We start from the raw sequence: 23589 nt of genomic DNA on the forward strand, positions 1-23589 counted from the left end.
CTCCCAAAGGCAAGCACAAGGCAGATGCTGCCTATGCAACTTCTCATTTCTCTGCATCTTGCAAAGGGCTTCCAAAATAACTTTAGAAGTTCTGGCACCTTGTAGATGTGCTACAATTTCCGCCACAAAAGAACTGATGGAGGACCAAACTCCCAGACAGCCACTTGAAATGCTTTGCCAGGGAGCATGACTGTTTACTGCATTCTCTTAGGAATGGATTTCCCTTATAAATACAGTCATCTGTATAACTTTTTTTTTAAAAAAAAAATCTAAATCCTTTGTGCTGGAAACCTTTTGAGAAACAAAAGAGATTGCCTATTTCGAAGCTGAAAAACGTTTCTAGCATTAACAACAATCAAAATAAATTAATCATATTGTGGTGTATGTTAGTTAAGAGAACACAGATAAGAGTTAAAAGCGCAATTCACCTTTTCTCTATTGACAAGTAGATGGTGGAGGGGTTTTTCAAGTTGCTAGTGATTCGGTACAGAGTTTTGAAAAAGGCATCTGTTAGATCATCGTCATAAAATACTACAATTTAAAAAAAGAGAGGTTAGGATCATCTGGATTTTGACTCCACACATGTTTATTTCAGTCTTAAGAACTGATTTTAAAAAATATTTTGTTTTCCATCCCAATCCTCAGAATAGAATGCGCTATGCTCTTAATTACTAAGAGTAACTGAGATAACAGCAAAGTATTGGTGCAGTCATCAGGGAAGGAAATAGACAGGAAATGGAAACTTGCAGCTGCCAGGGCAGTGGAGTTGAATTTAACATGTTGATTTGAACTAAACAGCAAAATCTTTGGCTTTTAGTCCACCAAAATTGGCATCTGGCACTCCTCTATCTGCTATAGTTTCCATCTGCAAATATTCTTGTATTCTGTGATATTAATCACTGTATTCACTGGGAGCCTGTAGGAACGTAAGATGACAGGAACATAGCAAGCTGCCTTATAGTGAGTCAGTCCATTGGTCCATCTAGCTCAGTACTGTCTACACTGACTGGCAGCAGCTCTTCAGGGTTTCAGGCTGAGGACATTTCCAGCCCTACCTGGAGATGCTACCAGGGATTGAACTGGGACCTTCTGCGCTGAGCCATGGTCCTTCCCCTTCCTAATATATACAAGACAGCACATTAAATACAAAGTAAGGCACAAGCTCTTCCATAGCTCCTACTTATTTCAAGGGAGCACATTCAGGGAAAGCTGATTGTGCCTGGTGGGAATTTCAAGCAATTTCTATTACAGAACATTCTTCCAAATTGTGATGGGACTATTCAAGGCCCTGCATGAAGCTTACTTACCACGTTAAAGCCAGAGCAAGTGTCCCCCCCCCCCCCGCAGTTCAATTGCCATATCAGAAATGTTTCTCCAGATGTAGCTAATCTGCATTTTTAGAACGGGCTAGATGTGCTGAGCCAGTTTCCCCATTACGAGTCTATGGCCATTATGTGACTTGCTGAATTCTTGAAACAATGACTCCAAAAGATTCACTAAAAGCATGTTCTGCATACAAAACAGGGGCCTTGAAAACCACCGCTGAATCCTTAGCTCTACCATAAAATCTCCAGGTCCATTTTCTTACCATCAGCAGCCAGTATCACTGTGGTGAAATTGTTCAACTCAGCAATCTCTTTTTCAGACCAACCGTAGGAATTATCAGGATCTACAGCAAAATACACACATTTATTTAATTATAAAGGAGATGGAAATTTTCTAGACACTGCACAAAATGTTTTTAAAAGGAAACATGGCCCGTTCCAGCCTTAGGTTTAATGATCTGAAACACACAATGCAAAATGGGTGGTGGTGGTGGGAAAGAGGAGACTAAGGAAATTCAGGCTGCAAAACTCTGCAGCTACATAATAACCAGATGCAACAGCAATTAGAGAGACAACTCTGAGATAGTCAGAGGCAAATGGCAGCTGGTACAAGCCGAACTGATGACGAGAGCACGGAGCGGCTTCTTGTTGCCTTCAGCTGATTCACTGGAGTGCGCAGAGCAGATTCCAGCCGAACTGCATCCCAGATTTTGCTAGGATCTGATGCAAACTGCCCTGAATTTCTAAAAAAAAAGGTGCTGCATGCAACTTTTGAAATGTCCTCTGCCTCTGGCTCCCCCTCTTCTCCACAGTTTCCCTCTTCCTTTATTTTTTAAAATGTATATCTGTATCTAGATACATCCTGACCTCCCCAAAGTTAATGGAGAAGAGTCTTGACAGCATCAGCTACCCAGAACATACCAATCTGTTCCTCTAAATCCAGTCCACTCAGTCCTAAACAGCTCTCCTGAAAACCTCAGCCTACCATCTGTCCCAGCTTGAGGGATGATTTTTATTTCACAATTTCTCCTTCAACACACAAGTCTCTCACCAGCGAAGGGAGCGGCTCTTACCCAGCTGGAGCATGAACCTTTCCAGATTTTGGGATGTGTCAAATTTTATGTGCAAGAAGCATCTACAGTGTCTGTGAAACCCTTTGCTTAATCTATCCCCAACCAAAATTAAACCGAAGTTTAAACCATGCAGATAATCTAAGGAGGGGGTTATCATGACCTCTCTGTTAATCAGATAATGATGGGGGTGGGAGAGATTTGCATCCCCATTAGGGCACTGGGTCTCCATCCATCCCAGTGTTGTGCATATTTTATTTTATTTTTCCTTTTTACCACTGCTGCCACAATTGCCTGGAGAACAGACCAGGTCCCCAAACTGAGGGTTAGTAACCTGGTGCGTAAGAATGCAAGTAAAAGTCAGACTCGTCAAAAAGGCATTTTGCACTTGAATACCCAATGCGTTAATATAATGTATAGAACAAGCATGACTCTGAGTGGGGTCTCTTTTAAAGGATGTTTAGTGTTGCCCCTAACAACTTGGCTCTTGAAGTCTGGCTCTGCACATCCCTAACTCCTGACTGGAAGAGAAAGATTGTGGCTTACTCAGTGATGTGGGAAATGTACTTTGTCCATGCTTAGAAGCAAGCTCCTTTACTCTCATATTCCAAAACCAAGGCATGGGTTTAAATTGTGACTTACATAAATGAAATCAGTAGCTCAACAGGTTGGAAAGAAAAGGTAAAGTCAAGCTGTTAAGAACTGATGCATCTACTTACCAGTACAGAATTCATCTTGAAGCCAGTCCAGCACTCTGACCTTAACCTTACTTCCTGAAAAAGTCAATTAGATGATGAGCAAATATGTGGCAAAGAATCTTTAGTAGACAGAAAGCTGAGATTAAAAATAAGCCATAAAATGAATACTGTAAATAGGTATAATTGTTAATAGGGTGTCAACACATCCTAATTTGGGCAAGTCAATAAAATAAAAACCCTTATGTCAAAAGGGTAAAAACTCTGAAGACACAAGGAAAGTCCTCCAGGCATCCAAAAGCCAGGAAAAACAGTGAGTGAACACTCAGACGCTTGTACTGTGATGCCCCCACTCCACTCTAGCCTGAAGAACTGCGGTCTTACAAACGAGCTACTAGTTCTTTGCTCATGAGTCCTTGCTCCTCCGTAGAGTATTTTTGTAACACATAATTCAGAGCAAGCCTAAACCCCAGATCTCTTGGCTGGAGAGGGTTAGAACTGAGCAGAGGAGAGCTCTGCTGGTGGGGTGGGGTGGAGGCGCACATTTACTGTGCAGGTACCCAGAAAGCTCTGCAGGCAAAGATTTGCAGGCAGCAGCAGGTGGAGGCCTTGCGTCTACCCATTAATTCCTCAGAGAGGCTCCGGGATTGGACACCCAATCCACACCAGGCTGGAGTTGTTGCAGTTAATCTCCCTCCCCAGTGGAACCAGTGAGGGGATTAAAAATAAAAGATCTGTGGCAGCAGATGGGGAACAAGGCAAGCCACCCGCTCCCACCTTGGTAGAGTTCTGGAAGTGGGGGATCATCCAACTCCTTATTTTCCTCCCACAACCTGTCAGAATTGTGCTCCTAAGTCACCTTTCTAGAAGCAGCACCCAAGGCATTGTACAACAAAAACATTATTACACTGGGGGTGGGGGAACTAAGCAGATCCGCTAGCATGGCACTGAGACGTCCCTGCTCTCTCCTCTCCCTGCCTGCCCCTGGTGCCCAGTAAATCTGTTCTGGGGATTCCTGTAACATCCTAGAGCAGATTTACGAGGCACATGGGGAGGGAGGGAGAAGAGACAGTGGGGAAGTTCCATTGCACCCCTAAAAGTATTGGCACTAGTGAAACTTTTGAGTTGGATACCACCCTTTATTAAACAATGTCACACAGCAGTTAAAGTATCATTTCTTAAATGTGTAGGGATCTTTTGTTGGAAGATACAATTAAACAGACTTGAGATTGGTTTATCAGGCAATCCTGCACATGTTTGCCTACAGCCTACCCCACTGTGTTCAATGGGGTACACGTGTTTAGGACTGAAGCCTTAGATTGGTAGGGCAGAAGCGGCTGAAGGAAATGTTCAGAACAGAAGTCATGTCTGGACATGTGAACATCTCATAGGCCACCTGGCCAGCATTTTGTTCTCAAATGATATTTTGTCCAATTGCAAAATATTATATATATATATATATTTAAAATCAATGTAGAAATAGATCTTTACCTGCTCGTTCAGTGAGGTGCTTATTTAATGCAATATTCCGTTCACACATGTCCAGAAGATCTTCACCAATATCTTTAAAAAAAATTGAGAAGCAAATATTTGTAATACTTTAAAGATGAAGAAAACGAACGAGAAAAAAAACAAGCACAGAAAAATCAAGGGAGGCAATGCTCCTCTCAAATGTCATCTGCTTTTAACATCTCAGCTTGACTGGCTGCTCTGTCGAGCTTTCCTTCTTAAAAAGGTAACATCACACACACCAAAGGTAATTGCCCTAAATGGATACCTGTGCAGTAAATGGTCTTGGCTGCCTTTGCCATGATTATACCGACAATCCCGGTACCTCCCCCGAGTTCCAGCACTGTACAGTCCTTGAACAAATCCTGTTGGCACAGGATGTAGTCTGCAAGCAAGAAGGCTCCTCGCCAGACCTTAAAAACAGGAGGCAAAAGGTAACATAGCTGGTATGGGAAGGTAAAAGAAGAAAGAGAGGAAGGAGTGGCAAAGAAGCAACTCACCTGCTTGCCAACATCTCCTAAAGGGGTTGCCATGACGTGCTCTGAAAAAGGCAGTAACAGGTAATATAAGCATTATTGTGCCTGCCCTCCCAAAGGAACCCAGGGCGGCAAACACACAGAGCATCTAAAACAAATTCCACTACTGGGAAAGACCTTTACTTAAAAGGCTTGTGGAAAGGGGAAGGTTTTGAGGAGATGCTGAAAAGACAACAGAGACGGCACCTGTCTAATATTTAAGGGGAAAGAATTCCAAAGGATAGGTGCCAAGACATTAAAGGCCCGGTTCCTATGTTGTACAGAATGGAACTCCTGATATGATGGTATCTGCAGGCCCCCACCTGCAGAATACGGTGATCAGCTGGGTATGTAAGGGGTGTGATGAACTTTTTAGGTATCCTGGTCTCAGGCTTTGTACACCAAAACCAGCACCTTGAACTTAGCCTGGTAGGTAACTGGTAGACAGTGCAATTCTTTCAGCAGTGGCGTAACATGGTGGCAATATTCTGTCCTGGTGGGCAGTCAAGCTGCTGCATTTTGCACTAGCTGCAGCTTCCAGATCAACCTCAAGGGCCCGTAAGGTGTTTTGCTGTGATGGGGTGAGGAACAAGAGAGGGAATTCAGCGTACAAGAGGCTAGTAAGCAACAGGTTGGGGTTGCGTGAATGGTTTGTTGCAGCAACATTAGCAAATACTTGGTTGAGGGAGTTTACATTGCCAGCCTGCCTTATGCAGATAATGGGGGGGAAGAACTGATAAGACAATGGTGCTGCACCCTCTCATCTCTACTCATAAATACAGCTGGATCATGCAGTGAAATACAAATTCTTTTATGCCACATCCATATGCTACATTACTGACCTATTTTAATAATATCACAGCCGCTGCCTCCTTTGTCATCGTCTTCTTCTAAGACTTCTCCGCCTTTTGTCAAAATGATGGGGCAAACCTTGTCCCTTGAAAAGTCTTTGGCTGCTGCATTAAGTACCCGAGGTTTTCGGACAACCTCCAGATCCCCATCTTCATCTAACAAGGCTTGAATTCCTTTCAAGGAGTTCCCTTCCTTTTCAGAGCTGTTTAGAGTAGCTTGATCGCCAGCATAATCCTCCACATCTAACTCCTCTCCACGTTTGTCCTGGTATTTAAGGTTTTCTTTTCTAAAGTCTCTCTCTTCTTTCTCAGAGTTCTGGCTGCTTTTGTCCAAAAGGAGTTTGAACTGTGACAGAAATACTAAGAGGCAACAATTTGAGGTCAAACAATGCAATCCAAGCTCACATCTTTAAAACCGTAACAGATAAATGCAGCAATGCCACAGTAATACTTCCAAAATATAACAAAGCACCTCTAAGCTAGACCTTTCCTTACTCTACAAACATATTTCCCTGACATTTGCCCATTTAATAAGTCTCACATATGATGCCCTTCTCCTGGTTTGAACTTTTAAGTTTTTTTTTCATGAGTCAGAATTTTGTATTATGACTGTATGATCCTGTGCTGGGTTAGTCTCTCTCCTTCATTGTTATGATTACTCATGTTCCTTCCTATTATGCTTTGCAAACTGTTTCAAGATTCTAGTCCTTCACCTCAATCTGACAAAGCAGCTCATGCGGATGAACATTTCAAAATCAGATGCATATTGCAATGCTCCTCCGGTCTTTACTGAAACGGATAAATGCACCTGACAGGGACGAGCAGTCATTGCACATGACAAAGCACCTTTATGCTTAAATCTCTCCATCTATCTGCCCCTGAATAGATCTTCTCTTTTATCCCCCATTTCCCTGCTCTGCACAAGATAAGCTGCTCCTCTCTCTCCAATCTCTGTGCCTTCAGCCCTGCTTTCTCTTTTCAGGGGCTGGCAGATATGAGGCTTGTCAGATCAATCTAAAACAAAACAAACCCTAGAACCCAGCCCAAGATCTACTAACCAGAGCCAGGTACAAAAGAGAGTTAGAATTAAAAGGAACAGCCTCTGAGCTCATTTTGAGCCTAAGAATTTGTTTTCGGTACCAGGACTGAACTGAAATCACAGTCCATTCACCCATAAATCCCGCAAGGTTTCTTCATTTCAGCAGCCTAATTTAGGAGGCAAAAGCCACTTATAGCTTTTGTTAAAACATCTGGGAGTCAGTAACCCTTGCTGATCTAGTGCAAGTTCTCCAGAGATCTACCAAGAGATCCTGATCTATCTTCTGTCCACCCTTTCTCTATATGTCAAGACATTTCCATCACTGGGAAAGGGCCATAGGTCAGTGCTAAAGCACCGGCTTTGCATGCAGAAGGTTCCAGGGACAATCTCCAGCATCTCCAGGTAGGGCTGGGAGTGTCCCCCCCTGCCACCAGTACCAAGCTTGATGGACCAGTGGTCTGACTCAATGTAAATAATAATAATACATTTTATTTTTGAGTCGCCTATCTGTCCGAGCTAACGGACACTCTAGGCGACGTACAACAATATAAAATACATGTACAAGTTAAAAACCACAATCATCCATTCATCTAAAACATCCTTCAATTAATAGATCATAAAAACTAATCCCCCTCAGAAATCCTATAGGCCTGCCTGAATAGCCAGGTCTTTAAGGCTTGGCGAAAACCCATCAGGGAGGAGGCATGTCGAAGATCGAAAGGAAGCAAGTTCCAGAGGGTGGGGGCCACAATCGAAAAGGCCCTCTCTCTGGTCCGCACCAGCCTAGCTGTTTTGACTGGTGGGACCGAGAGAAGGTCTTGTGAGGCTGATCTTGTCTGGCGGCATAATTGGTGATACTGGAGGCGTTCCTTCAGATAAACTGGGCCGAAACCGTATAGGGTTTTAAAGGTCAACACCAACACCTTGAATTGGGCCTGGTAAACAACTGGTAACCAGTGTAGGTCTACCAACACTGGAGTAATATGATCCCGCCGGCGGCTATGCTTAGTCAAGCGTGCCGCCACATTCTGTACCAGCTGCAATTTCCGGACCGTTTTCAGGGGTAACCCCACTTAGAGCGCATTACAGTAGTCTAAGCGAGAGGAGACCAGGGCATGTATCACTCGTGGGAGCAGATGCACAGGAAGGTAGGGTCACAGCCTCTGTATCAGATGTAATTGATACCAAGCTGCCCGGCTCACTGCCGAGACCTGAGCCTCCATGGACAGCTGGGAGCCAAGAATGACCCTTAGGCTGCGGACCTGGTCCTTCAGGGGTAATCTCACCCCATTAAGCACCAAGTCTGTATCTCCCAACCTTCTCTTGTCACCCACAAGCAACACCTCGGTCTTGTCGGGGTTTAGTTTCAGCCTGTTCTCTCCCATCCATCCACTTACGGACTCCAGGCACTTGGACAAGGTACTCACAGCCAACTCTGGTGAGGACTTAAATGAGAGATAGAGCTGAGTGTCATCCACATATTGGTGACACTGCAGCGCAAAACTCCTGATGATGGCTCCCAGCGGTTTCACATAGATGTTGAATAGCATGGGGGAGAGGATAGAACCCTGTGGCACTCCACAATTGAGAGGCCAAGGGTCTGAAACCTCATCCCCCAATACCACCTGTTGATGCCCGTCTGAGATAGGAACGGAACCACCGTAAAACAGTGCCGTAAAGCAACTTCCTATGTTCCTTCTGTCACGTCTTCCTCGTTCCTGAACTATCCTACCCTCAAATTTGCTGGCACCTCCACTGCCAAATGCCCCTCATACTTACTCATTTCTTACTTCCCCAGGTTGCTTGCTCAAGAAAAATTGATGGGAGGCTGGAAAGGGTGGTGAGTGGTTGCCCCCACGAGGCGAGTCCCCAATAAGGACTGACACAAAGTTTTGTTGTCATATTCAGCACTTCTTCCACACCCTTTTCTTGCATCTACCTCGGCCAAATTTGGCCCCATAGCCCTCAGTTGTCAATCTGATACGAGGCCTCTGGGAAATGACAGTGCCATCTCTGTGTTCTGTACAGCACCTGGCATCCACTGGTGGTGCCAAATCATCAATCATAAAGATTCAGCCTTGACTAGGTGCAAGGAACTTTGCTTTTTCTTTCCTTTAGTTTCACAGCCCAGCGCCAGGAAGTAGGTACTACTACATCTGGCAAGCTCCACCCATCACCCATGACATCATCTGCTGCAAAGGACAGCTATCTTTGCTAAAAATGGGACAGGCAGGAATGTTAGCAGCCAAGGAGCCTTAATGTAACTGGAAAGATTTTACAAAAGCGGTTGGCGGAGAGATCACTTGTGTCCATGGGGTCATAAGTTGCTTGCTAATGTAGAGACAACAAGTTTGATCCAGTTTCTTTTTTATTGAAGAAAGGTCTCAACAGGGCTTACACCGATTATGTGAATATAACATTACCAGCTCCCAACAGCACGTTACCTGGCTGGCCAACAGCATTCAGCCTGACCATTAAATGTCTTTTGCTTGGAGTATGTAGGTGGACATCAGACAGAACAGTATCACTCTGAAACGTCACATCATCCATCACCTCTCTCTCTCCTGCACTTAGTAGGGCATGCTGGTGATGGCTGCATCTACAATAACAAGATGTAAAACACTATTACTATGTTAACAGTCAACATTTACCAAAACCGGAGACTTGCACCCGTAGATTGAACAATACAGATGTGCATGCAAAAACTAGCACCCTTTGCCAGCACGGCCTTCCTGTCGACTCTATTTTGACACCTTCCTAGCTGCAGCTCCTGTAATTATTATTGTTATTACTACTATATGTTATTTTCTTCTTGCACAGGTGTCCAAGCAATTTACAGCATATTTAAAAACGTAAACGTAAGGAAATATACAATATAGTATCAACACATTCACATGCAAAAGAACACATGCAATTCATTAAAAGTATGAATAAAGTAACAGCAGCGGAAAGCTTTGACCACTCTAACAGGACAACATCAACCCAGCCTTCTTGGCTTTCTCCACATATGAATGGAAACCTTATTTTTAAGTGATAAGGGTTCCTGTACCTCTAACAGGCCACGTGACAAGCAGAAAATTGACTGAACCTCTTATTGGCAGGGAGATACAACAATGGGCAAAGTTTTTTCCTGCTGAACATTGGTGTGTGCAATGCAGCTGTTGAAGACAAAGGAGGCCCTTCAGAAAAGAAGCTGGAAGCTCTAACCCCTCTCTCCTAGGATTGGCTCTGCCCCCTAATTCTCAGCCCACTGCTATAATTTTGTCTCCTTCCTTCAGCCATCCTGCCTCCAAGCTCCTCTGCCTCTTGGGTGCCCATCCCACCCAGACCCCACGTTCCTGCCCCACGCCATCCCACCATACAAGTCTTATGCAAATCTTCTACCAAACTAGCCTTTCAGTTGCCTCTCGGTGCAACTGACATTCTGCAACTGATCCTTTTTCCTCAGCAATTAGAATATTTATGGCAATTCTATCGCACCAGAGCAATTCAACCTGCCACAAAAGGGAAACTTGTAGGCAAAAGCTAGCCTTTTAAATCTATATTAGATACACACACACATCAGCAACCAACTGAGATTCTACAGATCCCCAGATCCTCATACAAGTAAGTTCACAAAATATTAAACCATCATTCTGCAAGGCCACTCAAAATGTAGTGCAGACGACTCAGCCTAGAAACAGATGTAATAACCTTTGGCAACGTAACATTATATATATTAAAAAGACATTCATGCAAAGCACATTTGTCTTCCCATGTTAACTTCTCATTAATGAATGGAGGCTGCGTCCATACAGGTAATGCATGCAATCTGGAGTGGCATTTCTCTGAAAGCGATAGATCCTGTAATAGTGGTGGAGATCTGATCAGCAGGTGAGAATTCACATATTCTTTTCAAATGAGGTCTGAGGGGGAGAATCAATTGCCTTTGTTTCTTCTGTTTCCCACTGTCCTGTCTCTGGTGTCAACCAAGGATTGCAGGACAGAAACCTGAGATTATGAAATTTTTTATTTTGTAGTTGTTGAAAGAACTGGTACCAGAATTTGTTTGTTTTCCTTTTCTGTCCCTATTCATTTTTTCTTTTTGTATCATGTATATTAGATTGGGGACTTGTTTATTGAGGGTCTTTTTTAAAAAAAGTTTTTTTTATAGTACCTAGAAAATGTTTTATAAATTAGACATGGGTTTGCTTCATAGGATATATTTGCCATTAAGCTATCTGAAAGGTTAAAAAAGTAGGGCAGCTTTTGCCAACCTGGTGCCCTCCAGATGTTTTGGACTACAACTCCCATCAGCTCCAGGTAGCCTACCTGGGGCTCATGGGAGTTGTAGTCCAAAACACCTAGAGGGCCCCAAGCTGGTGGAGGCTGATGATTTTATTTTTTGCAACCATTTTATTTTTTAAAAAATGGCTAGGAATACACGGAGGTTGGTAGACACATGTAGAGAAGCATTAAGTAGGTAGCTTCCTTGACCGATGGTGCACTACTCAGAAGTAAGCGCCACAGAGTTCAACGGGACTTACTCCCCCAGAAACGTGTGCAGCCTGAGTCATACTGTGTGACCTGTTCAACTGGCAATTCCACCACAATGCACAATGTTCAGTCCTGATTTCTGATGCAGTGTAATAGTACGTGCATTTAATCTGCATCAATATGGAGCGGGTTGGGGCTTGGAGAGATGGTTCTGTCTGTCTGAGGCCGCCACTGTTCCTTACTGGCCCACCTCCTTTATCTCGAACTGCAGCCTGACACACAGGAGCAGGCAAAGCTGTTAGCAGCAAGAGGTTAGTGGGTGGAAAAGCATCACCAGCCAAAGTCTGCTTCAGGCTCCTGATTTCTTAAAAAAACAAAAACAAAAATCCTCTGACAACCTTCTAGTAGGAAATGAGGTGCCAAATATTAGTTTTACTTTTTAGATGTTGTTCTTACATACATGCTCAAGGCTCAGTCACAACTTTAGTGGCAAGCAGTAGCAAACTGAAAAGGGAAAAATCAGAAGTTCAAGAACTGCTCCTGAAAACGTGAAACTTTTTGCCACTTACACGATAATGGATCTGTGATTCTGAAAATAAAGAAAATGAAACTGGCAGCCTCTTTTTGTACCTTAGAGCAAGGCTAACAACGACAAAAACACTTTGCCCAGGATTAGACCCAGTTTAATGAGATTTAAGCGAGCATATAAATGAAAAGAGCATCTCTGTGCGGAGTTTTTAAGTAAGACATTTTATATTGATATTGTATAGTGACGCTTCCTAGCTGTTTCTCCTTTTTACTTATATTTTAACTATTTACCTTTCTTTATTATTTTAATATATTTAATATATTTTCAAGTCAGGTAAGTAATTGTCCATTGTTGTGCTAGAAGGCGGCAAGCTTCTGCAGTGGATCTTTCTTTCCCCTTCTCTTTCCCTGCAGTTCCCTGTAAACTCCACACAAGCCTCTGCAAAAGGGCTGGGGTGGGAAATCTACCTAAACTGTGGCTGGTGTTGCCCGGGGTTTCAATGGGAGCAGGAAATTGCCCCAAATCAAGTGAAGGAATCTTGTGTTTCTATTGGCCACTTCTGAATATATAGTTCTATGGGACACATTAAAGTTCCCTTTACAAATTAATAATCTGGAAGCCCTCCAGATGTTTCAGATTACAACTCCCTTCATCCTTGCCAAATGATCATGAGGGTTGGGGCTGATGGGAGTTGCAGTCCAAAACATCTGTAGGACACCAGTTTGGGGAAAGCTGCATTACACAAAGAAGAAAATCTTTCCTTTTGAGCTCTCCAATGTACGCAAATATAAATTTATGCTTCCTACCTTTGAATTCTTCTATTTATGCCTAATCCATATGGTGCCTTTCACTGGATCTGTTAATTTTAAAAAAAATTCACCACATTATACAAAGGTTGAGAGACTAGTATTTCAGATTCCTACATGCTGGATTTATTTTTTTAAGGGCTATGTACAATTTTCAAATGCTCAAGTATTTGCAAAAACAGGTTAGGGAAGGCTATTGTAATGCTTGCAAAAGGAAACTTAATGTGTACCCCAGACTATATATTCTTATGTATTTGGGAGCCACGCAAGATCCTAACAGGTCCTCAGTGTATAATGTGAAATGTTATATAATATGTTTCTAAAAATAACTGATGTGCAGGCTCCCGAGAAGTAACTCCAAATTCAAGAGTTATAGCCCTAACAGTTAGACATGTTCTGCTCTGCTTGAAACATGTCAACAGCCAACACAAGAGAAGCTTTGGGGGAAAATGATAGATAATCAGAAGAACTTTAAGAGACAAGAATATACATATGCTACCAGCTGAACTCCTCTAAATGCTTTCTGGAAATTAACACAGAAACTGTGAATGTGAAAGATCTCCACCCACAGAGATAATCTGAAAGGAGTAAAGGTTGAGTTTTACTCCATTTTAAAAAAAATAACACATGCAGTACATGTAGTAGAATCCTTTACATGTTACTCTGAAAGAAGCCCCACTGAGTAAATGGAACTTGCTCCTAAGTAGGTGTGCATAGAGTTGCAGCATGTAGAGCTGAGAACCCTAGAGTCACACAGGTTTATGGGAGAGTGCAGGGTGTGTGTGTGTAAAAAAAGCTTATCATCTGAATTTTGAAACACAGGGAGGTAGGGAAGGAAAGCAATTGGAGAGAAGGAAACTAACTGGGAAGAATTCGTGTAAATACACACACACACACACACACACACACACTGCAGTGGCTAACAAAAGAGATATTAACAGTGCAATTAACCACTTTTTAGAATTAAGTCCTATTGAATTTAGTGGGGCTTATTTCGCAGGTAAGTGGGGTTAGGATTGCACCCTAATTCATTACAGCAAACCGTTTCTGCTTCTGACTTCTTCAAAGGCAGAAGCTGAAACATTTTGCTGGATAATTAATCTCTTGTTTTATGAGCCACTGTTAACAAATATATGATTTTCACAATTAACTGCAGCCTATCAGGTCCCACAACAAATTTGTGCGAAGTGCTGTACGAAGCTATAAAAATAGTCTCTTTCTCAGACACACACTGACCTAAAGCAAGACATTGTCAGGTTTAGTCTACGCTTGTTAGTCCATAAAGTTAGTCTGAAACACTATGTCCCAAATTTCGCCTTATCCTGTTTGAACCCCCCCTCCCTTCTACGCTCAAGCACGTGTGCGTGAGAAACGGAGAGAAAGATTATGGTACTCTGCACGCGCGCAGACGCACTCCGACTTCTACTCCTTCACACGCTGCCATTCGTTAAGCAGCCAAGGGCAGCGGTTGTAAAGGGCTGGGAGGTTATTATGGGGTGGTAGAAGAGCAGGCAATTGAGGGCTGTGCCTTACGGAGGGACGGCTCCGTCTTGCCCAAGGTGGCAGCAACCGCCTCGCTGGTGGGTGTCATGGCACCTCTCACCTCTCCTCCCCTCCCGCAGCGACGTCGCTGAGGCGCCTGAGGCCAATCCCACCATTTTGCAATTTCCCCCATCAACTTCCGCCCTCCTCTCCAAGTTCCGGTGCGACGATTGGGCAGCAGCAGCGCCCCGCCCATCTAGCTTAACTGATGTGTTGTCGGCCCAACCCTCTCCTGCTCTCCGCCGTTGCCACGGCAACGAGGCCAGGCTAAGCCTACGGGAGCTACTGACTCCACCGCGGTAAACCCCCCTCCCGCGCTGCAGGGTTGCTATGACAACGGGCTTTGATAGTCCGCAGGGAGGACCAAAAGGGCTGCTTGGGGAAGAGAGGATGAGGGAAATATCCCGGATGTTAGGCCTGCTGAATCAAAATGGCCGCACTCTGGCTTTTTTCTTTCTTACTTTTTTCTCTCTCCCATCACCTTGTGTTCGCAGTTCCAAACAACTGTACAAGCCATACGACAATACAACCGATTACCTAGAGAGGTAGTGGGCTCTCCAACACTGGAGGCATTCAAGAGGCAGCTGGACTGCCATCTGTCGGGAATGCTTTGATTTGGTTTCATGCATTGACCAGGGGTTGGACTCAATGGCCTTACAGGCCCCTTCCAACTCTACTATTCTATGATTAAAACATAGCGCTACTTTCCAAGGATATATTTGTTTATTCTAGTTATCTCGCCTTTAAGGATAAAAATGCTTCCAAGGAGGCTTTTTAAGTAAAAGTAGAAGAATAAAATGGCAATGAGACAATATCAGAAAATCATCGTTGTACTTGTGATTGTATCACACAAGTATGTGTGTACTGCCTTCAAGTCGATTCTGACTTATGGCAACCCTATGAATAGGGTTTTTCATGACGCTGAGGCAGTGACTGGCCCAAGGTTACTCAGTGAGCTTCATGGCTATGTGGGGATTCAGACCCTGTTCTCCCAGGTCATAGTCCAACACCTTAACCACTACACCACACAAGTAAAAACACCTGGCACAAAAATCAGCACTCTATTCGTTTTCATTTTAAACAAAGATTCTAGTCCCTGTGCAGCCCTTTATATATAAAAGTTCCATTGACTATAAGGGGCCTTCTGAGTAGTTATGGAAAAGAATGCACAGGGACTAGAAACTAAAAATGAAATGCTGAATTCATATTACAAATGGCTTGCTTCACACTGCCAGAAGGAATCCCAAAGAGATTTTCTGGGACAAATTATAGCATGCAATATAATGAAACAAATATACTAAAAGCATTTATGCACAAAAATCACTCAGCCTTAGGGTTGCACCTAACTAACTCATAGAGCAGAGCCATTGAAATCAATGGACTTCAGTTAGTGATGTCAATTGATTTCAGTAGGTCTACTCTGAGTATGAATTAGTTGCATTTGACCTCTCCCTAGACCTCACACAGCCATCACAACCACATTTTCCCCTGGATGACCAGGTATTGCAGTTTAGTGGCTGGAAAAAAATGATATCCTTCACTTGCTGCCTTGAGGCAAGATGTCCCTGTCTCCCTCAAAGGAACTAAACACTTATTACACCAAAAACAGCAGCAGCAGCAGCAGCAGCAGCAGCAAGCCCTTTGTCCAGGTTGTGGAACAAACATCAGGTTATTGCCTTTATTGCCTGCTCGTGGGCTTCCCAGGGGCACCTGGCAGGTCACTGTCAGAATCAGGATTCTGGACGAAATGGGGTTTTGGTTTAATCCAGTAGTTTTGCCATTATGTCAAGGATGGGGAATTTGCAGCCCTCCAAATGTTGGTAGACTACAGCTTCCATCATTCCTGACCTTTGGCCGTGCTGGCTGGGGCTGATGGGAGTTGGAAGTCCACAGTTCGTCAATCCTGTTTTATGTTCTGAAGAGACCCTGGATAGTCAGTCATCAGCATCCCTCTTGCAAGCATAATTCTCACATCAAAACCTGTCCTTCCTTCCTTCCTTCCTTCCTTCTCTCTTATTAAGTTGTTTCACTGGCATCCTCCCTCCTTCTTCTTGGGCCTTATTCCACTCAGATTATTATTTCCACCTTTCACCACTTGGTTTGCAGCCTGCTAAAAGCTGGATCCGTTTCCCTGACAGATTGCCTTTAATTTCCTCCTTGTCTGGAGATAAATGATGCTTGGCCTCACACCTAGGAATGTTTGCTTCTCTCCATGCCAAATTTTACATAGTGCCTTTCCTACCAGATGCATCTCCTTGGATGTTACCCGCCTGCCAGATCTAACAATGCTTGCAATCGCTTTGGATATTACTGTCCATTATCTAAAGCAGTAGGAAAACATAGTGACTGAGGCAGAGGACAGTTAAAATCCTGTTACACGGGTATGAGCTTCTTAATCAAGTGACACAGCCCTGTCTTTTTCTGCTGGCAGCTTTCCCTGCCTGCTTCCAAGGATGCCTCTCTAACGATGCTCCAATTTCCCCTGTTTATCAGAGACAGGCCTCATAGTATTTTCTTCGGCTGGTACATTCTATATCCCTATCATAACTGATGCTATTGGATGTCGCTGATTCATAGGGTCGCCATAAGTCATAATTGACTTGAAGGCACATAACAACAACAACCCCCATTTTACCTTTGGGGAATGCACTCGAGTTACATAAATTTTTGCTTTGCATTTTGAGATTTCAGCCCCTTTCTAGAAGTTGACGTCTGGGGCAAAAAGCTCCAAATGCCCCTATTTTACCCCCACATCTATCCTTTGGGAAGATATTGAGGGGGGGGGCTTTTTAAAATTTAGTTAGGAACACAGAAACACAAGAGACTTATTAGCCCATCAGTTCATCTTGCTCAGTATTGTCTAAACCACTGTTCTTTCAACCCTGGATGTTGTTGAACTACAACTCCCACCATCCGCAGACAGTATGATCAATGGTCCACACTCTACTGGCTGGCAGCAGCTCTCCAGGATTTCAGTCCTTCCCAGCCGTACACAGATTGAACCAGGGAAGACCTCCTGTGTGCAAAGCAGATGCTGTACCAGCAGGGATGGAAAGATCTGCCTGTTTCGGTTCTCTCAGTTTCTCATTTCTCCAATGTTAAATTCAGTTCTCTACATTTCTGCAACAATCTATGAATTATTTTTTTTAAAAAAAAATCCTCATGAAAATTCTCCACCATTTTAGTACGAATTTCTCCAAATAAACAGATTTTGTAGGCAGTTTTGTCAAAGGTACACCTTTTTGCAAGCCATTTCTCATCATTTCATGTCTTTTTGCATGCTATTTTCACTCATGTATTCATTTTTATGCACACTAGTTGGCAAACTGCATCCCAAAATTCTAATACATTTTGAAGGATGGCTGTGTTCAGTTCTCATATTGTTTTGGAAATTGCGAATTTGATAAATTCTGCTTGAAATGCAAATTGAAATTCTCACACATCCCTATCTACTAGTGAGCTATAACCCTTCCCCCAAAGCTATGTCCTTTCCCCAAAGCGTGAATTAGTTAGTATGAATTGCAAAGGTTTTTAAGCTTCAGTTCTCTTCAAGGTCTTAGGAGAGGATGCATCTTGTCTCTACTGTGCCTCTGTGTAAAGGCATGCACATAAACACTAAAATTATGCATGGCATTGAGAAAGTGGATAGAGAAAAGTTCTTCTCCCTCTCTCATAATACTAGAACTCGTGGACATTCAAAGAAGCTGAATGTTGGAAGATTCAGGACAGACAAAAGGAAGTACTTCTTTACTCAGCGCATAGTTAAACTATGGAATTTGCTCCCACAAGTCGCAGTAATGGCCACCAGCTTGGATGGCTTTAAAAGAAGATTAGACAAATTCATGGAGGACAGGGCTATCAAAGGCTACTAGCCATGATGGCTGTGCTGTGCCACCCTAGTCAGAGGCAGCATGCTTCTGAAAACCAGTTGCCGGAAGCCTCAGGAGGGGAGAGTGTTCTTGCACTCGGGTCCTGTTTGCGGGCTTCCCCCAGGCACCTGGTTGGCCACTGTGAGAACAGGATGCTGGACTAGATGGGCCATTGGCCTGATCCAGCAGGCTCTTCTTATGTTCTTATGTGCTGCCCCCCCGTTTAGATTCATGTTCATATCTGTTGTTTCAGTTGTGAAGCACACATTTAACATTTCTCCCCCACCCACTCCATGTTTTACAACTGCTTCTATATTCCTGACATATGTCAACGCAAACAAAGATATAGCTTGCCAATCCTGATTAAAAATGAATCACTCTAAATATGTTCAATTCTGCATTTTAAAAAACTCACTTAAATCATAGCACCTAGTTGACTGCAGGAATTAAACGGAGTTTGCTTCTGTTTTGGTACCCTGATGATAAACACCTTTGCATGGGAATAAGCACCATTTTGTTGCAGGCAAAAAGATAACATATAATGTAAACAATAAGAAAATGAGCTTTTGTTGTCATGTATATAACCTGGCTGGCTGCATGGCATGCACAAACTCTGCCCTCCAACAGAAGGGGCCTCAAAAGAAACATCTGGGAAGGTTCCAACTTTGTACCCTAACACAGGGAGATTCCCAAATTGTGGTCCATGGATCACTAGTGGCCTACGATGTGTCTACGAAGAACACTTACAATCTGAATTCTGTAGAATTCTATGGAATTCAAATTGTAGTGAAATATAAGAAACCAAAGAAGAAAATAAAACACAATTCAAAATCATACAGCATCTAGCACATTACACTTGCTAGAACAGGCAGGGAAAAAATCATTAAGTGGTCAACCGAGATCATCAGCAATTTTCAGGTGGTCCATGGAAGATAAAATGTTTACGAAGCACTGCCCTAACATCTGTTGCGGCAGGGCAGGCTCTGCCAAATAATATACAGTCTGGTAAGGTTTGCTTTGAGCTGTTGATAGCATATCACAGAACACTTGTGTTCTCTCACACAGCAAATATATCTTTAACAAGGAGAACAAAGGCCTGACATCCAGGGACTCACCGAGAGGGGGACGTTTTGGAACTGATTAGCACCACAGAAAAAACACTCGGGATGTAGGCTAGAGGCAACCAAGATAGGACAACCTGTAGCATATGTTCCGATTTCCTCTTTCAGGTACAGTCCTTGTATTTGGTTCCTTGTCCTTGGCAAATCGCTATCCCTATTTTCCATTTTAGGGAGGAGTGTGTGTGTGTGTGTGTGTGTGCGTGCACGTTTGCATGTGTACGTGTGTAAGTATGTGTGTGTGAAAGGGTATAGTTTAAAATATTTTGTTAGTTTGAGATGTTGTGCTGTAGCTGTCTTTAGAAACATAAAAGGTTGCCTTAAACTGAGTCAGGTCATTGATCCACCTAGCTCAGTACTGTTTACCTTGACTGTCAGCGGCTCTCCAGGGTTTCAGGCAGGAGGGTCTCCCAGCCCTACCTGGAGATGCTGGGGATTGAACATGGGACCTTCTGCATGCAAGGCAGATGAGCTACTGCCCTCCTCCTGTCCTCCATAACTGCCTCCCTAGAGAGTAAACCTTGTTGGCTGGGCTAGCTGAGGCTGAAACATCTGGAGGGCATTTGGTTGGTGAAGGTTGCTCTATGCCATGAACTTGGTTTTCAGCAGTGAGCCGGACAACCAGTTGGAGGCTTCAGGGTCTTTGCATGAGTGTCAGGATTCAGCCCTGTTCTGAGCTCGAACTTGAGGCCTCCTCAGATGAAGAGCAAGGGGAGCTTTGCTAATGACTCTGAGGAGCAATCAGATCTGGTCCCTGTCCCAGGTCTGAAACCATCCACTCCAGCTGCCTGGGTTCCTGCCTGGTTATCAGAGCCCTCTCCTCTAAGGCCACATGAGGTTGAGCCAATTAAGACTAGTTTTGTCCTCACTCAGTAGCGTAGTGGCAAATTCAGAAGTGCAGGGTCCCTTCATGATAGTCACAGCCATGCCCCCTCCTTTTTTTTGCTGCTGGGTTGAGAACGAGATCCTTGTTAATGCCTTCGCCCACCAGAACAGATGTTCCTGGGAGCCAATGAGCATGAAAGAGGAGTGTATTAGCTACTGAGAAGAGTCTTCTCAACAGCCGACTCACCTCCTTTCACTCTGATTAGCTCCAATCAGCAGGAAAGGGCAAGAAAAGCATGTTAGAAGACTCTTCTCCATGGCTAACACTCTCTCCTTTCATGCAGATTAACTCATAGGATGCTGGAGACGTAGGGACCCTGCCAGGACCTTGCTCTTAAAAAAGGAAGGGGTCTAAGACCCCCCCTGAGACCCTGGACGACTACACCCCTGGTCCTCTTCTCTGTTGAGTTTTAGTAGGGCAAAAATGAGAGCAAGGAGGAGGAAGGTGGCAAGCAGTGCCACCTCTTGGACAGGATGTAAGTAAGAAGGCAAGCAGATGGGGGCTGGCTGAGGGCAAGCTGAGGTTGGCACTGCCCTGTTGGCACCGCCCTAATGCACCAGCCTATGCTTCCTGTTCCGGAAACTGGGACATTGCTAAGCCATGTGGCTTCTCCCATGGGATTGTAAGTTCCGACATTAGCCAAAGTCTATGGTTTGGGAGAGGTAGCCAGCATGCTGCTCTTCATGAGGGATGGGGAGGGAGAGAAATGTGATTCAGTTTGCATTTAAAGGCAAACTTACCTAATTTGCACTTTCTGAACCAATACGTGAACCGAAACACAGCCATCCTTTGAAATCTGCACTTATCTGAATTTTACAGTGCAGGTCTCCAGCCAAGTAATGCGTACAAAAATTCATCGCTAGGGAAATGTCTGCATGTAAATGCATATGTTAGTGAAAATAACACGCCAAAATGGATGTTAGGGGAAATAGCTTTGCAAAAATGTGTATTTTAGGCAACATTGCATACACAAATGTGTATATTAGGAGAAATTTGCACTTAAGTTCTGGTGAATTTTCATGAGGAGTTTTTCCAGTAATGCTCTCAAACTGATATGGAAATGTGGCAAACCAAACTCAAGACTGAAAACGCGAGAAATTGACAAATTCACACATCCCTACTCTTCAGGTGTTGTTGGATTCATCTCTGTCCATTGGCATTGCTGGCTGGGGCTGATGGATTGGGAGTTGTAGTCCAACAACATCTGGAGGGCACATCATTCGCTACCCCTGGGCTAGTCAACTCTAGGAATAAGTAACATCGCCCACCTTTGATTTTACGCAGGGCGAAGTTCTCTCTCGTTTCCTCCACGCTGGTCTCTTACAGGTATATTTCTCCCTCTCTGATCTGGTGTATTTTTCAAACCAGATTAGCTTTGACAAGCTGCATCCTTTAATTACTTGCCCTCTACATCTTGTTCTCCAGCAGCTTTTGATAAAAGTACGTTGGAACAATTCCTCATACAGCCTCCTGGGCTATAATTCTACAAACCACAGCTGTTTCCATGTGGAAATCAATGCTGGTTATCTTCTAACGAACGTTGCCTTGAAGGAGCCCTGATCTTCCGTTTGCATTCCTGTCGGCTTGGGAGTGGCTGGTGGCCACTCAAGGAATAAGGAGCATCATGCCTTCCTAACCCTTCATGAACCATGCAGGATCTCATTTTTTCTCTTGATATGTGCAGATATGGGACATATCCTGAATGTGGAGCTTGATACCAAAGCATCTTTGTCACTTTTAAATACCTGGTGGCCACTGCACTGTCTACCAGTGAGGTCCTCACTTTATCTTGTTTGTTTGTAGATTTACAAACTGCTTTACAACAGCAACAAAAGTTGCCAAGGCACTATACAGTACAATAAAATAAGAGAAAATATACAATTAGAGCTGGTAAACTACAGCCAATAAAGCTATTTCTACAATTATAGAGTGATAGTTCCATAAAATGGCTGGATGGCGTCTGCAACACCATAGATTGAAAGGACATGACTTCCCCCAAAGAATCCTGGGTTCACCTTTCCACAGAGCTACAATTCCCAGCACCCTCAAGAAACTACTGTTCCCAGGATTCTTTGGGGGAAGTCATTTGCATTCAATGTGCTTTAAAAGTATGCTGTGTATACAACCTGAGTCACAGGATTCATTACAAGCCACGTAGCACACATAGCTCTGTCCTCCACCATAAGGGTCCACCCAGCATTTGTCGCCTGAGTCAGTTGCCTCACTCTGTCTAGTGATAGGACTGGCCCTGAGTTTCTATGATGGCACAGAAACTGAAAATAGTGATTTGGTATCCTCTTTTCTCACTACAACAGCTTAAATGTTTTGAACCAGCAAACAAATTTAAAAACCCCACACACAACATTTTGAGTCCTGAGAAAATAAACAGTGGCTCCAAATAAAGCAGATGCGCCAGAAAAAAGGATGCTTCTAAAGCCATGCAGAATGTTCTCTCTCTCTGTTCCTCCCTCCTTCTCTCTCTCTCTCAGACACAAACATTCATTTCAGAAAATCACAGATTGGGAGGCACCTTCAGATGAAGCCAGATGTTTTAAGAGCAATCGGCACAAGTTTCTGTAAGCCATGCTAGTAAAGCGAACGGAGCTCAAACAGGGTTCAAATTTGCAACCATGTTTTGTATCCCCTTGAAGAGCGTTCCTGTTCTGATGCATTTGGGGGAGCGTTGCAAAAATATTTGTAGAGAAGGCAAAGAAGGAATAGGGTGCTGAGAATCACGTTGCTGAGTCAGCTGGGCAGTGCTCTCTGACTTGCCGGGGTTGGCTGGGTCAGCTGAAGGCAGCGTACATGGTTGTTCCCCCCCGGTTTTATCCTTTCAAAGGCCCTGTGAGGTAGGTTAGGATAAGAGATAGCGACTGGCCCAAGGACACCCAATTAGGGTTGCCAGGTTCATGGCCTGAGACTGATCCTGTATCTTTAGGAGAAGAGAAAGTCAGCCAAGTGCAGTTGTTCTTGCAACACTGTAATGAGAAAAACCACAAGGTGGAATTCTCCCTTCCCCCTGCACAACTTTTAAAGATACAGAAGACCTCTTGCAGGGGGAAGGGAGAATTCCACCTTGTGGTTTTTCTCATTACAGTGTTGCAAGAACAACTGCAGTTGGCTGACTTTCTCTTCTCCTAAACATACAGGATCAGTCTCAGGCCCTGAACCTGGCAACCCTACAACCAATGAGCTTAACTGCTGTGTAGGACCTTGAACCGACATCTCTCCCAAGGTCCAAGATCCTAAAGCTCCATCTTTGCTATGCATGTAAAGCAGAAGGGCATCACTTTAAATAGTTATGACTTTCCCCGAAAGCATCCTGGGAACTTTTGTTAAGGCTGTGGAGAGTTCTTAGG

At 43.8% G+C, this 23589-nt stretch overlaps 1 protein-coding gene across 11 annotated transcripts in view; it reads right to left on the reverse strand.

Moving 5' to 3' along the window:
* Window positions 1-21662, reverse strand: part of METTL22 (methyltransferase 22, Kin17 lysine) — a 28140-nt gene extending 6478 nt beyond the window's left edge. Inside the window, exons 1-11 of one of the 11 annotated variants that reach the window (XM_061599834.1) lie at window positions 21499-21662; window positions 12816-12865; window positions 12050-12069; window positions 9449-9603; window positions 5957-6325; window positions 5100-5140; window positions 4868-5012; window positions 4582-4653; window positions 3115-3168; window positions 1589-1669; window positions 429-531 (exon numbers count right to left, since the gene is read on the reverse strand). In XM_061599834.1, the coding sequence (XP_061455818.1) occupies window positions 429-531; window positions 1589-1669; window positions 3115-3168; window positions 4582-4653; window positions 4868-5012; window positions 5100-5140; window positions 5957-6325; window positions 9449-9554 (971 nt within the window). In that variant the 5' untranslated portion in view covers window positions 9555-9603; window positions 12050-12069; window positions 12816-12865; window positions 21499-21662. Of the gene's footprint in view, window positions 1-428; window positions 532-1588; window positions 1670-3114; window positions 3169-4581; window positions 4654-4867; window positions 5013-5099; window positions 5141-5956; window positions 6326-9448; window positions 9604-12049; window positions 12070-12815; window positions 12866-14051; window positions 14071-14348; window positions 14501-21498 lie in introns of those variants that run through there. The other 10 variants (XM_061599832.1, XM_061599830.1, XM_061599836.1 and 7 more) reach the window with 10 other exon arrangements.
* Between the last annotated feature and the right edge of the window lie 1927 nt (window positions 21663-23589).

This window comes from Rhineura floridana, chromosome 17 (genome assembly GCF_030035675.1).
Source record: "Rhineura floridana isolate rRhiFlo1 chromosome 17, rRhiFlo1.hap2, whole genome shotgun sequence".
NCBI lineage: Eukaryota > Metazoa > Chordata > Lepidosauria > Squamata > Rhineuridae > Rhineura > Rhineura floridana.